This window comes from Anguilla rostrata, chromosome 15 (assembly GCF_018555375.3).
Source record: "Anguilla rostrata isolate EN2019 chromosome 15, ASM1855537v3, whole genome shotgun sequence".
Lineage (NCBI taxonomy): Eukaryota > Metazoa > Chordata > Actinopteri > Anguilliformes > Anguillidae > Anguilla > Anguilla rostrata.
The window spans coordinates 23,126,087-23,142,585 of NC_057947.1; the positions used below are offsets into that span (position 1 = coordinate 23,126,087).

Genomic DNA, 16,499 nt, shown 5'->3' on the forward strand with positions numbered 1-16,499 from the left:
GCCAGCGAAGGCAATGGCACATAGTGAATAATACATAGTGTGAGGAACAGGTTTGCCATCAGAATCTCAGTACCACTGATTCGGGCCAAGCAGGGTTAAGAGGGGCAAGGCAGAAGGATATCCAATGGGAACAAGTCTCTTTACATAAGCATTTAGCACTGGCATTTGTTCCAAAGATTTGATTGTGTAGTACACACGTTTCAGCAATCAAAATTGTTTTCATTGCCTGCATCCGTGCATGCTAAACAATCAAATAAAAAAATCTTGAGAACAAATACGAGTGCCGCCCTTTCCAAAGAAATCTCCAATCACCACATCACATTTTTCTTATTTTCATATTATTTAATACAGTAGTAGATGAATGCAATTATGCCGTGTATTTATTTATTTTTATTTTTTTATATTGTCATTAACTCAATGTAATGGGACTACTGTCACGCTGACTTCTAACTTCACCCTTTTTGTAAGTGGGAGGTGTGTTTTTTTATGAGTACACAATGTCATCCCCCCACAGGAGTGAGTGTTGCCCACCAACACAAAACCACACCCACTGGGACCAAAGGACCAATCAGATATTCAGGTTTGACAGTACCCAGCCCAAGCTTTTGTTCACAAACAGACAGAACCTCTGGTTTGTTTGTTTTTTTTTTTCAGCTACATTGCTATTATTCAGACAGCAAAATTAAAACACTAAAATACTTAATGAATAAATACAACACAGCATGTATGAGAATGCTGTCTAGTGATGACATGAGTCCTGCCAACAACCAGAGCACAGCCACCAACTCCAGGTAGTGTCACCTTCAGTGTCTCACGACAGCTCCTCAAGCAGACATCAACTCCTAGGTTTATCCCACAGGCATAGTTTATCAGGGGACAGTACATTCACCTTAAATTTCTAGGAAACCTCATTCATCAGTAAGTCCAGCCCTTCCAAAAACAAAATAAAACTGTGTGCTTCTCACTTTTGAAATGACTGCTAATATGCTAAAGACCAAACTTCAATTTCAAATGATACGTCTCACATACCCATCGCAGGTCCATTGATAAACATTTGGTGGATAATTTGATTGCTTGAATTGTATTTAGATGCACAGTAAAGAGTAAATTCATTGATGATCCATTCGGGATCAATTCATTACTGCAGATACATATGCCACATGTACAAATACAGTACAATCAAAACAAGACAGTACACGTTTACATTCAGGTTTCTTAGATCGCTCCTTGATCTGCCAACCTCAAAATGAGCATCCACTGGAATATGTCTCCATCTAGTGGAAGATCTTCTCACTATAAGAGGCCTGTTTAGTTGCAATACAAAGGTCATAAAAATCACTTTACATTTTGTCCCTTCATTTACAAAAATAGGTGGAAGCTCCTCCGTGTCTCAAGAGATCTAATCCTGAACAGATTTAAATTCCTCAAGTGGTTTCCCTCAGATGGTGCCCAGTTCTCTTCAGTGCTCTGTGGTTTCATGTTAGTGTACAATTTATGTTTGCGAGGAGCCCCCACACAGACTTGTGCAACCATAGTGCAATCCCAAGAGGTCTGCAGCAGTATTGCATGGTATGCAGTTGAAGCCTGAAGGGAACAGCAGACTTTGGTATCAGAACTTTTTGAAGGAAGGAGAAAAGGAGTGTGTGTGTGTGTGTGTTGTGGGGGGGGGGCTGTAATTCTTTAAAGTCATCAAAGATGGCAAAATTGGGATGTTGGTTGACAAAATTAATTTCTCTTTCGTTTCTATACCCTGCTACAAAATCTTCGAAAGTGCAATGCTAAAATTATAATGGACTCTATCCAAGGAACACTGACTGTTTACCAATGTATGTGCAAATGAATAGTGGTGAACTTTGCTATCTTTTGAGACATAGACAGGTTATGTCAATAATGTTGCCTGAACAATGATAAACTGCTTACATTGTTCACACAAGGAAGCACAGAGATTGTTGTCATATTCTGTTCAATATTTCAAGGCAATTCTATTGACCATTAAAATGTCCTCCATTATAGTCTTCATACTCATAATCAATGGTTCCTAATAATATCTCTTCCTTTCATGTAAAAATAAGGATTAACCCTTGTTGGGCTTTTCTTTTGTTACATTTTCTCTAGAATTATGAGCAATGAACTGAAGCACAGAACAATAATAAAATACAACCTGTGTATACTAATTTTAAAATGTGTTCAGTATTACCAATGAAAGTGTGAATAAGACGTATGATTTTAAGAACCAGCAAATCACCCAGTAGACACATTACAGCATACCTTAAATCATAAGTTCCCAAGCTCAGCACACAATGTACTAAATGAAACAAACACATTTTCTGAGATCTGCCCCTCATTAAAATAATGGAAAAATTGAATTACTTTTTTTTAACATATGTCAAAACAACTGTCAGTACATTCTAATGAGTGCAGCATGTGTAACAAGGGCAGGAGCTTAATTTGACCGGTGTGAATGTCTGTGGAAAGTGCACTATAAAGAATAAGTATTATATATCATACATTAGATTTTATAGTGTGCAACCCACCTAAATCATATGACCCACAAAACCACAAGTGCACCAGTGGGTCCCAACCTGCAGTTTAGCCTGTAGTGTGTGTGTGTGTGTGTGTGTATATATGTATATATATTTGTGTCAAAATCCAACTGTCTCTGTCAATTTCACAGTTTATTAACTTTTCCCATGGTGATATATGACACAGGAACTTTACATGTTGCATATTTGATACCGTACTGATGGAAGGCCACAATACATGTCCTTAAGACTGAAATTAACCCTAATGGGTACTTAGTGCAGATTTCCCTTTGTTGGATTTAATTTCTTTAGCGGTGCCAATCATTCAATTCTTTTTTTTTAAGAAAAAATAGTCTTACGCAATAAAACAAGTATTTAAAAGTGTACTATAACAAAAGTACACAGCTTTCCCACATGGTTCAGCATAAAATATAGCTCATTTTCAGTGTAATTTTATGAAGTCAGACTGGACCCGACTGCATTTGAATTAATTTTATATGGAATACAATACAACCTACATCTGTCCTAATTCATTTACAGCTGTCTAATATAACGCTAGCGTAAAGCTCGCAAGTCTCACACATTAGGTGTGAAGCTTACACATCGAGGACCAATCTCACACTCACAGCAGAGGCCTGAAAAGCTCACACATTTTAATGAAAGCCACTCTGCCAGGTCTGCAACACCTTAGGTGCTGCATTTAACATAGATTTGAAGCCAGGATAGGTTAAAGTGCGTGCAGGACATAAATACAACATGTGGTGACACGGACAGATTCAGCAGCTGCAACCTCCATAAGTAAAGTAAAGATCAACTTCTGTAAAATACCTCAAACATTACATTAAGGGGAGGCACCACAGGTGAAAAGGGTGATTTTGGCTGGATAGGTTAATTTTGAGATATTATGATACTTGGCTTCTACACCTACTGTATATCCAAAACAATGATCAGAACCAACTTCAAATAGTTTAAATAGTACATTTAGATGTTTTTACACCAGCTGTGTCAAGTATAACCAAGCACAAAATTAGCTTTGACAGCCATTTTCTCTAAATTGCATATTGCCTGTACAAAAACAATTTTTCTCCAACTTAACTTCTATATATAGCTACCAGATTTGACAAGGTGCTTCTTAACCAAAATAGCAGGTAATTTGCAGAAGCTTATTTACATATATTCTATTTTATTGGCTATTTTATGTGAAAAATTAGCAAAAAAATCTTTCAAAAAAAAAAAATTTCAGCTATTGAGTTATTCATCACATTGAAACAGAAGAATGAAATAGAACTTAATCCACTGAAGATAAAGTGTTTTAACTAACATGCAAATTGGTACTTTGTAATTATTCATGAGCTGGATTGCATATGTTCCTACATAAATAAATAAGTCATAACCAAAAACTGTTTGCATCTGTGTCCACATTCAAAATATAAAATTACATTTTGACTGGAGGAAAGGAATTTTTCTCCCTGAATCACCTGTGGTACCTCCCTTCCCCAAAGTTATTTGATCCTAGCCAATGTATGACATCTTGTCAGATGTATTCAGAAAACAAAGACCATTACTGAACAACAAATGATTTGTGATTCTACTCCCTGGACTGACACACAGTAAAGGCACAACATAATGCAGAAAGATGCGCAGTAAACACTTGATACAAACTTTATATTTTAAATGTTTCTAATGTTACCTTAATTTCCGGTCCATTTGCTGATTCAATTTCATGATTACTCATTAAATACTACTGCCAATTAGGCAAGAACTGTGGTCCTGTGCACAAAGATGTTGCGTCAATGATAATATTTGTTATAAACGGGCTGTCCTTCACACAGTAATTTGAAACAAGGACATATTTGTAAATATTCATACTGGAAAAAACACGTTCATATGTGTTGGATTCTCATCTCAGCAGCTTGTGTAATGTTGCAGGACATGCTGGGACGTAGGTCCCAATGTAAAGTAGGCTAATAAAATAGGAAGGATTTGCATATCAAATGTAGGAAAATGTTAGTAGCATTGCTTTGGAATGTCTTGTTCAGTTTCTGTGAAACACTGCTTGAAGTAGGACTATAACTGTAACAAGGTCTTTTTTATGAATTGTGTTTTGCGTTTTTCACATTGAAAACAAAATAGCTGTGAGCTGAATTAAGCATAAAACGTATGGGCATACAACCAACTGGATGTGTTTGGAGCACTTCTCCAAATTTAAATGTATCATTCACTACGACTTGTTGCAGTATTTTCAACATATGGCAATATAATTTTCCATTACCTAAGAGGTAACTGCAGTTGCACTTACACTACATTGTGGCCTATGTACTTCAACAAGGTTTCCCGGCCATGTCCCTGGCGTCTCTGCTTCTTCCTCTTCTCTCTCTGCTGGAAGTTCAAAAATTGCACATGAAATAACTGGGGGTCATTGGAGATATCTTTGGTTCACAGCCTAGGATCATGGTAGATAGCCATCACCCAAGACAGACATGAGTAGCTGAAATTTTTGGTTGTGGAATTCAATCAAATCACTTTCAACTACAAAGAATCAACCAACAACCGCTCTGTTTGACTACAGAGAGTACCTATGCCAAGAAATCAAATGATACAGCCGATCAGAAGCTGTATTGTTGCTGAAAATTCTGTGACCACTCAGGGCCTGCATCCCTGCCAATATGGAGGACCAAAAATGGCAAAACAAACAAACAAATAAACGGACAAATAAGTGCAAGTAAAATGTTTATTTATTTATTTCCATTCCTCAAGCCCAAGCCACACTTGGAAAAGTGACTGTTGGGGATAAAACTTTGTGACACTTGCAGTCAAAATCAGACAGACACAGCAAGCTACATTCGCTCAAAGCTATATTCTGGCCTTTTAAGCTGCCATGCGTTATAAGTCTGAAAGACATGGTCTAACAGTAACGTTTAGAGATGGCCACCAATGTGATGATAAATGCAGCCACTTTTCTTATTTTAGTTCATTTCATTTATTGTTTTCCTAGCTGTTGTACTGTTAACAGTGCATTTGAAAAAATAAGCTTTGATTTGATTTCGCTTGGCTAGGTTAATAAACTAGACATGCTGGCTACAGTATCTAACTGAGCATGGAAGAGATGGAAAGGCCCAGGTGTTGCTTACGGTCCTGACTTTGGTTTAGGCTACGAAGTTTGAGAACTTTGTCATGAGCTACAAACGGGTAACTATTTCTATGAAATATGGGGGCGAAACTGAACTTGCCTTTTGTGCGCACGGCGCCCCGAGGAAGCCGTGAGCGTCTGTAATTCTTGGTAGCGAAATCCAATCGAATTCACGTTCCCCCAGAGGAAGCCATGTAATTATTGGTAGTGAGATCCAATAAAATCCCAGTTAGCTACCATGCGCTACCAAGAATTGAAAGACACGGCCAATCAGAGCGCGTATGTCTACCAAGAATTAACCAATCGCTTGCTCGAATGTCCCGGGCTGGGAGACGCGCGTATCTTGAATGAGTTAAATTGCTGTTTTATTTTCGTACGTCGTTAGGTAAACGGCTCCTTTTGAATCTTGACCTCTCAGATCTTTCTGATATTTGACACACATAGCCTAATATACCTTGGAGTAGTCATCATTGGTATATGTCACAGGCCGGTGTGACGTTCTGGGAGTGCACCGTTGGTTGCCGCAAAAACAATTAACTAAAACAAGAAACTAAAATAAAGACAAAAGAAAGCAATACAGAGTTGAAGCTTTCCAGTTCCCCGCTCGTAGCTGGCCAGATTTTTACCTGAGCAACAGCTCCTCCAACTTTTCAGCTGTGGATTACTTTCTCGACCTAATAATAAATTAATTTAAAAAATAAAAGAAAACAGTATCTTGGTATCATTGTAATAGCAAAGACATAACCTACTCTACATGGGTCATGTTTGAATACTTTGACTTAATTCATTGCATTGCAATTCAGAGTTTAAATTAATAATCAATCTCCAAAGTACATTTTAACATTTGTTCTATACAATCCCATATATACACATGCCAGTTTACAGAGTGTGATCTCTTGTACTTTTTTTTCTTTCTTTTCTTTTTACAGTAGGCCTACTAATAGATGGGGTGATTTACTGGTTAAGGCAGGGATGCACAGCTCAGCTCCAGGTTTTTATTCCAACCAGTTACTAGTTAAATTGTGTCACTGTCCAAATACTTAGGCTATTGTAGGCCTATATTAGCCTACATTTATTTAAATAACCGTTAGCTTGGTTCTTCACTGAGGTACGGAAATCGCTTGTAATATAGGCCTGTTAGGCTACTGTTCATAGATCCTACCATGACACTGATCAGAATATAAACTGCTCTTAAGTTAATACAACAGGATACGAAATAGAATAGCTGTTCTTTATTGAACGTTCACTACCAGTAACTAACAACAGCCCTCCTTGCAAGCTCACAGCAACTGATAACATTATTTCATGTTTTCAAACACTAGGCCTAAAATAAACTGTGGAAATGACGACCCTTAAACAGAAACACTTGATAATATAAATTGATGATCTCTAGCAGTGTAATGTGGAAATAAACCTCTATAAACAAAGTTATCAACTTAATTGAAGCCAGCAGGCAAACTTCTTACAGCGTCAAGGCTGTGCAAAATGACTTCCGAGCCTGTCTTGTGCGTCAGCTTTGTGAACATATAGACTAGACACAAAGTCTTTACATATAACGTTACTTCTAGACGTTTTTTTCTTTTTTAACAAGAATTCCTACACAAAAAACGACCCAAAGTAACACTGCCGTGACATTATTTTCAAGATGGATATTTTAAATGCAGGACTGGTAAACGTATGGCAACGCTGTATCTATAAATTGCACTACTTGCTAGCTAGCAAGCTCACGGGCTCTTCGCCATTTTAAGGACACTGCCGAACATGTTGTCGTTGCATTTTAACGTCACTTATGTATTTGTAAAGGCAGTTATACTCCCGCTTTTAAAGACAGTTACGATTGTGTTATTTTATCTGGTTTAATTAAAGAAAATGCCAGGTAATACCTCTATTTTTGTAGTAATATTCACCGCACTACATTAACACTGAAGATAGGAAGTGTAAAACAGGACGTGTCACGGTGGCCGAGAGGTTAAGGCGTTGGACTCGAAATCCAATGGGGTTTCCCCGCACAGGTTCGAATCCTGTTCGTGACGATGTACTTTTTCTTTGGACACACAGAATAATGGTTGAAACATGTATGCCTCGTTTTTTGCACTGGTGTTTTTAACAACCACATTAATTAAATAAAGTCACCAATGCAACAAAGGTAATCGTCACATTATTTTAAATCATCAATGCCACGAAGGTAATGATCTGTGTTTTGTAGTTCCAATGACCTTCTGTATGCATTTACTGTACGTCGCTTTGGATAAAAGCGTCTGCCAAATAAATAAAAAGGTAATATCAACAACCATAGTGACAAAATTGAACAAGAAAGGCTGGTAGACCAATAGCAATGTAATTTATAGTGCTGGATTTTCTTTTTAATTTCGTGTCACCCTTCCCGTCAGTAAAACTAATACATGCTAGAAATGTATGTTATGTGAACTTCCGAACAAACATTTAACGTGGTTTGTTTCCAGCCTCGTGTCAACTCTTTTTTTTTTTAGGTGGGGGTGGGGGGTGGATTATGGCTGGCAAATTACACCTGTGACACAATACCGGGGAAATCTGTTTGACTATATTAGAAATGTGTTTTAAAATAATCCAGTAATAATTTAAAAAATAATTAAATGAAAAAATGTCACTGCTGAATGTCTAAACATCTTTCTTTTGTAGACCAATCAGAGTCTGTGCCTCAGAAGACCATTGTATGGACAGACAGAATGGTAAGTACCATTTACGACCGGCTCTTCGAGAGTTTTCGTTTTTTTTTTTTGTCGTTGATGTTGTACATCATGGAGCAAGACAGTCATAAGCAAATGATACAGAGTTCATTTATATTACATGACATAGACAACGGAATTGCTGCTAAACGGTGGGTATGTTGTTATGTTGTCTGAAAACAAACAAAAAAGTATCTTCCCGTATCGCCCCCCTTTCTGAAGGGATGCAATGGAATAATCTGGTCTCTTTATAAAACCGGTAGACGGCACGTTGGCGCAGTCCGGGGCATTGTTTGGAAAGAGGAGGAGTTGCTGAATGTAATGCGATTTAAATGGTACAGAAAGCGTGAAAAAATAGACTTTATCAATTGAGAAATTAGCGCCAGGTCTTTAAGTGTAAACGTATGTTAAAGAGTAACACTTAAACTTTAGATAGGAACCTAAAATATATAGTTGGTTAGCTGGCTACATAGTAACGTTAGCTAGACTATACTGTGACAAAAGTTAACCCGCTCACAAAAGACGCTCAGTTATTCCGTCGTTTCTTTATAAAAATAGAATTTTCAAATAAAGCTAGGCCCCGGTGCCTCAATGTTCGGTAAACAGCGCATTCCCCAGAAATCTGGGTGTCAGTAGACAAGTCTTTTGTGATTGAAGCTCACCATTGTAAAACGGTTTTAGCGAACGACCCTGACTCAGATCTAAGACGTTCAGGCGACAGAGAATGTCGGAAACATTGTAACCAAATTTAAGTCCGGATAATGACCAAGAATCGGAGCATCTTATTGTCTAAATCTAAATTAACATAGGCTAGCTGTAGCCTGATTACGGATAATTCAATATTGAGATGTGTGGGTTTATTGTATTAGATGAACCCGTACAGAGGAAGTGAGTCAATTCTAGTTGTGATATCAAGCAAGCTTGGTGGCTATAGCTAGGTATATTTAAAAGCGAAAGTTCATACCATATACATTTTGATCGGAAGATTAATTTTCCCTTCGGAATACATTTGGCTGCTATTTTCCGTACATTTAGAACTTGTCAAGGCGAACAGTCTTATTCATGATCAGCTAGCTAGCTAGTTGAATTTCACCTTTGCTGGCTAGCTAGCCGGTTCCCACACCCGAATGCTGCTGAGTGTTTTAATGGCAATCTAGCTAGCTAGCTAGCTAAATTCCCCAGTCTCCTCATTATGTCGAACATACCAAACGAAGCCGTGTTCTTGATAAAAGATGTAAAGCCTGGATTGAAAAATTTAAATATCATCTTTATTGTTTTGGAAATAGGTAAGTTTCTCGGCTGAACCCCATATCCCTCACGAAAGATCACGTTTTCTTTTTTCCCCTTCCTTAAAGGGACAGAGACCGTTTTGATTAGTGGAAGTGATGACGCACAGTTAACTTAAGTTTTCACTGGAACGCAGGAAAGTTCGCTTATAGGCCTATATATAAATAATTCTGTAATGGGTTTATTTATTTTACCCAGATGCACCTGTGTGTTCATAAGTTGTACAGTTTGTGGAATGGATGATTTTTTCATGTGGGAAATCAGTATTTTTTTCCCCCATGCATTTTAAGTTGCCGGAAATGCTATTTATTTTGTACTCACTTTGTGGAATATATGGTAATTATTTTCAAAATTATACTGAACTCTAAACTAAATAACCAGCTTTTCTGCAATGTCGATCTGAATTTACTGCAGGGTTTTGGAAAGAGCCTGTTTTTGCTAATCTTGGCAGTAAAATATAAAAATTTCACCTTTTCTCATGGTGACAGGCCGAGTAACCAAGACAAAGGATGGCCACGAGGTGAGGTCCTGTAAGGTTGCGGACAAGAGTGGCAGCATCACCATCTCTGTGTGGGACGAGCTCGGCAGCCTCATCCAGCCCGGCGACATCATTCGTCTGACCAGAGGGTAGGACACCTCACCCACTGCTCAAACACCTCAAAGGGTCAGATAACTGCACTCCACCCACCCCGTATTCCACCTCACCGTCTCCCTCTCCCTCTGCAGGTACGCGTCCATCTGGAAGGGATGTCTGACCCTCTACACAGGACGAGGTGGAGACCTTCAAAAGATCGGAGAGTGAGTACTGCCCCCCCCCCCCCCCCCAAAAAAAAAAAACACACACACACATATTCCGCAAAATGTGCTTAGCACTTCCTGTTTTGGAGACTCTTCCTATTTTTGAGCATCATTTTTGTCATGGCCTGCCAGGACAGGTATGTTTTGCAGCTATACAGATCTGTGGATCTTTAAATAATGTGGATTGGCTGATCAGCGCTTGGTGAACATGCCGCCCCGCCAAGGCGTAACTTGGCTGGATGGCATACCTGCCATCCCAATAGCATGAGCCGTCCAGGTGAGAATAAGATCAACAGGTCTGTGCAAGTGTGACAGATCCCATCTGGCATAACTCTGGTTTCTCATTACCAGGACATGTCTGCAGTAATTTCACAGATTTTAAGTGCTGTTAGGATTCCCAAATATTTTTCTTTCTTAGGGGCTATTGAACAATTTCTAAAAAACATGTTTGGGAAGATTTATAGGTTGGTCTTTAGTGCAGATAGGCCCATAAACACTTGGACTTGTAGCTGAACCTTATTGGATTGAACATGCTGCATTGTTAGGTTGTAAGATGACTTGATGCTAATTTCTGCATGACCAAACTTTTTTTTGGGGAGGGGTCTACATTTACTGATTGTGGGGTCTGTCATGTGCTTGTTGCACACACTACCCTTCTTTTGGTTCCCCCTGCAGGTTTTGTATGGTCTACTCCGAAGTGCCCAATTTCAGTGAGCCAAACCCAGAGCTGCTGGCCCAGGCCAACCTGCAGAACAAAACGGTGAGCACTGCTGCCAGGACCCCAGCCCCCCCCCCCCCCCACACAACCATAGACCCAGACCAATGCGAACCCCCCTCTCTCAGTCACATGGTTCTGGCTGATTACATTCCTCTCATAGTAAAGGCTCCCTTTCCCAGAATAGCCTGAAGTGAGCTACTGGCTGTCCCCCTTCAACCCTCTCTAAAAGCTGTGGCGTGGGACCGTTTCCCAGGGTTCCTCTCTCACACTGGCAGTGTACAGCCACTAGGGGTAGTGAGGGTCCGCCCCCTCCATTCTCCCCCACAGCCTTTTTCTGACATGTTTCAGTACATCTACTGGAAGCCACTCTACATATGTGAGCTACTCATTGGGTTCGGCTCTGCATACGGGCAAGGGCCCTTCTCTTGCTCGGGCACTGTTTGTCATGAGTTGGGTGTCTGTAATCCGAGTCCTGTCCTTCACCCTCTACAGGCCAAAGCTGAACAGTCTGGAAACTTCCCAGCCAATCAGAATTCAGGTACTTCTGCACAGACTGGTAAGTGGAGACTGGAACACTTCATAGAAAAGTCGAGCCTATCAGATTGTGCTAAACGCTTGAAAGTATTGAGGAAACATTTGACCTGACCTTCAGAAGTAAACCATGCTTTTTGCTCAGAAGGCATGTTGGAGGGTTTAGTAACATTATTTTAAAGGATTTAGTGCTTTTTAAAGTCTTTAAATAATCTGAGTGGACGTTGGTGCTGTTGGATAGTACTTTAATCAGTAGTCCTAAAGCACAATGCTTTGATGAAAAATATTAAATAGGAAAGTGAATTAAGATTAAATAATTACAATCACACTGAAGACCGTTCCATATTCTGTCCTTACACTCAAACATATTAGGAAGTTGGTTTGAGATTCATTTTGCAATATGAATGGTTCTGGCAAGTTTTAGCCAGTGCGCTATTTCAAGTTGATTCGTTTGATTTGATGCCTCCAATGAAGCCCCACCTACCTAAGATTATAATTCTGCCTGTCCTTACAGGAAACGGTTCCCTACAGACTTACTCCACAAACAGTTCCTCCCCTGCACCCCGGGACCCAAGCTTTGGGGCTCTGGGGCGGGTCAATGGGCGTATCCCAGGAAACGGCACCTCCGCAGGCCCGGCAGGAGGCCCAGCAGCCACGCCAAAACCGTCTGTCACCATCAGCAATGGCCGGGACCCAAGACGCGCAAAGAGATGAGACTGAGGAACACCGCAACGCCCCTCCCCCTCCTCCTCCCCTGTCCCGGCAGGGAAACGCACAGAACCACCCCTCACCCTTGCGCCAGAAATGCCATGCCCCAAAACCCACCCCTGCCATGCCATGCCCAACCTGACTGATTCTATTTGCTAAAAACTATTCACCCTACTTGAACACTTAATGCACTTTCTATTTCTTAATTTATGATGAACTTTGCTGTAAAGTCATTGCTGTAATTTTCTTCAGGAATCTTTTCTTTTTTCTTTTGCTTGTTTGAGATGGCCAAGTTGAATTTTATTTTGATCTCAAGAAGTTACAAACCTGCTGCTTCATTTTGTTCTTGCTCACCCCACCACCCCCCAGCCTGACCAGAATATGCCAGAAGTGAGTGTGAAAAGTAAAGGTGGTAGTTTTATTTCTACAGGTAGGCTAACTTGATTAGTATAAAATAAAAAAGGTGAAACCCCCAATGTTTTGCAGGTGTCTTTTTTTCTTCTCCCATCCCACTACAACTACGTCCAATACAATTCTAGGTCCCCTTTCTGTTACTGTGCACACATGCATACCCATATGTGCACAAACTTGCAACAAGACTGTTTTCTCTGCAAGGAATACCATTACAAATGTTACATGTGATGCTTGACTAATAAATTCAGCGCACTATTAATGCTGAATACCCCAACTGTAATGTCCACCCACCCATGCTCATTTTATACCCCATAAGCAAGAGTTCATTACTGTATGCTACTGGATTGAATAAAGTGGCATGAAAATATTTCTGGGCCTGGCTGGTCCCAATGGTACAAATATTGTGACTTTAGTGTAGGTTTACACCACGTTTAAATGACCTGAAGTACTGGTCTAGAACAACCTCAATTCAAGAGGAAGGGAAGTAAAGTTCAAGAAGTAAATCGTGATCATAAATCAGAAAATCAAATGTTCAAACTGAAATGGGTGTGTCCCATTTCACCAAGAACCTAATATGACATTCTTAAATTATCAAATTTATTAAAATCGGACACAATATGCTTTGGTCTAATTTTCAAACCTTTGACTAAACACTGGTAAAACTGACAATTAAACAGGAAGTTAAAATACAGTGTTCCTGAAGGAAATGGAATTAGCAATAAGCCTCAGAGTGAACGAAGTCCTGCTATCTCTCGTCATGTCTTCTCCAGCAGAGAACACAAATTTGTTTGAATAATGAATGCATACCATGAATGCCATACAGTGCTGTGAAAAAGTATCTGCCTCCTTCCTGATTTCCTCTATTATTGCATACTTGTCACAATGAATGGTTTCATATATTTAGACAAAACACAATATTATACAAAGGGAACCTGAATTAACACCCTTCATGTAATATTCCACTTTGTCTAAAGACCCGAAAGCATTCAGTGTGACAAATATGCAATAATAGAGGAAATCTGCAAGGGAGCAAATACTTTTTCACAGCACTGTAAATGAAATGGTAAAACTTTCACACAGCTGGGGAAGAATGAAGGAAGCATTTGGGGGGTATTTAGGGAGCATACTTAGGGGTATATAACTGGAGGCTAGGCCGTCAAGGGAAGCAGCAGCATCTGGGTGATTTATGCAAGTCAGCGGTTGGCTTAGAAGCCCACTTGGTTTCCAAGGCCTAAATTGGCTGCTGTTGAAACTAACCCACCAAGAATGTTGCATAAGATGTGAACTCACTAGGTCCAGCCCAATCCTCTCTCTGAGACATCTTTATGAAAGTTCTCTTTCACCAGCTGTTCTGCTCAGTCGGGTTTCACATAAAAAGCAGAACTTCCTGTTAAAAAGGGAGTCTTTTTGAATGCCACGCCTACCGTGCTAGGGCACGATCTCTAAAATGACGTTCTTGAAACTGTCATACCAGACAGGAGGAAATGAATTTGCCTCGAGACGAAGTTAAAAAGAACAGACCATCTCTAATGTACTTCATGTACGGGCACATAAGATTTGAAACATATCTGTGTTACATGACAAAAACGTCTTACAAGCCGTTTGGTGAGGGGTGGATGGTGTCAATGTAACAGAAGTGTTATTCCCTAGTTGATTTACTGTAAGATATGGGGCAATAATGCTCAGCATTGAACTATGTAGCAGCTACTGAGCAGACCTGAGTCAGACAATTAGTGGAAATAATTGAACCCTTTAGACATCAGTACATAAGATTACTGGCAGAAAAAACATCCAATGTCATCAATGCTCTGAACAAAATTCTTGTTATTGTTTCATACAATTGTAAGTTTTGGTGAGCAACACAGGATCCAGACAGAAAACATCAATTGGCCGAAATAACAGAGAAGGTGGTTTTGGTGGTTCTATAATGGTAGTAGGTTTCATTTCCTGACATGGTTTGAGTGCACTTATAGCCTGAGAAGACAAGGGCTAAGTGAGCGTTTACATAATGCTACTGAGCTACCATCTGCACCCCATGTTTGCTGCACAAAGGGGGACATTTTGCGAGATGACAGTGCCATGGAGCACGAGTACTCGCCCAGTGGTTCACAGAGCATGACGCTGATGTAATTAACATGTAATTTCCTTCTGAGTCACTAGATCTGAACCCAATCGAGCATTCTGGAATGATGCCTGGGACAGCAATTAGCATTCCCGTTTACATAGTGCAAGATGATCGGTTTTCTCGTGAGAAAGTGGTGTCATATGCCTTCTGCAGAATCCCAGACACTTTTATGCCAAGGGATATACAGGCCTTACTGGTCATACAACGTGACAGTAGACTGGTTTTCTGTTTTTCGTTCGGTACGTGTGCATCAAGGTTTAAAGTCATGCTGCACAAAAAGTGGTGGAAGAAACTTTTGTCCCTCTTCACATGCGCACCCTTTGCTGTTCCCGCCAAAACTCAGCAATACCCTGCGACAGTGCCCATTCGGCCAAGCCCCTGCACTCCTTGGGGGTGAACCCCACCAGGGCGGTGCCTTTGGTGCCCACACCATGCTCTCCTGCCAGCTGTGCCACACGGGCAGTGATCAGGGAGGCAGGAGTGTGGCAGTACTGCTCACCTCCAATTGTGAAGGAGGGCCAGTTTGCCTCTGGTGGGGCCCCCCGCACGCTCTCCACGTTGCAGGCGATCTCCACGGCGCCCTCATGGGGCAGGGCGAGCACCTGCACCCCCGGCAGGCCCCCCGCGCTGGACTCCCGCAGCCCTTGGGCCACACGCTTGCCCACGCCCACGTCACATGTGTCGATCGTCACGTTGCAGTTAGTTACGTAGGGGCCGGCACCCACGCCTGTAGGGAGAAATACAGAGGATGGTGAAGGAACAGGAGAAACAGAACATGCAGCAGGCAGTTAAGGACCTATGTAAAACAGTCATTTCATTAGTCGGAGGCTCACAGACACAGGGTAATTTAGTAATAATTGATCATCCATTTTCAAAAACTAATTAAAACTCTTCCCACAAAAAACTAAAGGTAATACAAAAAAACTTTCCATCAGTTTAGAAGCATTAGAAGCAGCAGTGCTCTATTGCTAGTGGTATCAGTAGGACTTGGAGCTGTGACAGTAGAACCACAGTGTGTGTGTGTGTGTATATATATATATATATATATATATATATATAATGAACAGACAGAAATGTAAAGTAATTACTAGGAATGGAAATGCATGGAGGGCCAAATATGTCTGAAGTTAAACATAACAGCACAGCCTTTGCAAACCTGAATAATTCTCCCACCTGACCCTTTTGAAATTGCTGCCAGCGGCCTACAGAAAATGTCCAATGCAGCTAATGAAAAGTACCACCAGAGGGAGCCCATCGACCACTAACGGAGTGTGGGAAAAAACAGCATTTAAAGTTACACTTAAGAATGTAAATTTTTGGCTTTAACTGGGAATTTTCAGATTAAGCTGATGATTCTGTCTGGTGGCGATTTCATCATTCATTATCTTTACTAGCAAGAACGCAGGCTATATTATTATGCAACACATCTGTGTATCAAATTTGTGTCACATATTTTTATTCAGCTTCCAAGGTCACTCACCTGAAGAACACACATTTAGTGCAGACTGAATGTTCCATGATTGATGTCTGCCAGTTTTATTAGTCAGTGTAAAATAAGCTC

The 16,499-nt window shown here is 40.3% G+C and overlaps 2 protein-coding genes and 1 non-coding gene across 6 annotated transcripts in view; 2 read left to right on the top strand and 1 right to left on the bottom strand.

Annotated features, from left to right (window-relative positions):
- The window catches only part of ftcdnl1 (formiminotransferase cyclodeaminase N-terminal like 1), a 58,225-nt gene that overhangs the window by 38,513 nt on the left and 3,213 nt on the right, over positions 1 to 16,499 (bottom strand). For 2 of the 4 annotated variants that reach the window (XM_064311594.1, XM_064311595.1), the window contains exons 6-8: positions 15,438 to 15,665; positions 4,822 to 4,901; positions 916 to 1,584 (exon numbers count right to left, since the gene is read on the bottom strand). In XM_064311594.1, the coding sequence (XP_064167664.1) occupies positions 1,360 to 1,584; positions 4,822 to 4,901; positions 15,438 to 15,665 (533 nt within the window). In that variant the 3' untranslated portion in view covers positions 916 to 1,359. Of the gene's footprint in view, positions 1 to 915; positions 1,585 to 4,821; positions 4,902 to 12,626; positions 15,666 to 16,499 lie in introns of those variants that run through there. The other 2 variants (XM_064311597.1, XM_064311596.1) reach the window with 2 other exon arrangements.
- trnas-cga (transfer RNA serine (anticodon CGA)) lies at positions 7,604 to 7,685 on the top strand. The gene has a single exon. It is a non-coding gene; the product is annotated as a tRNA-Ser (tRNA).
- On the top strand, positions 8,628 to 12,875 carry nabp1a (nucleic acid binding protein 1a). Its single transcript, XM_064311599.1, has 6 exons — positions 8,628 to 9,643; positions 10,133 to 10,271; positions 10,371 to 10,442; positions 11,118 to 11,202; positions 11,653 to 11,716; positions 12,206 to 12,875. Exons 1-6 carry the CDS (start codon positions 9,550 to 9,552, stop codon positions 12,403 to 12,405), a joined length of 654 nt encoding a protein of 217 aa, XP_064167669.1. The 5' UTR covers positions 8,628 to 9,549; the 3' UTR covers positions 12,406 to 12,875.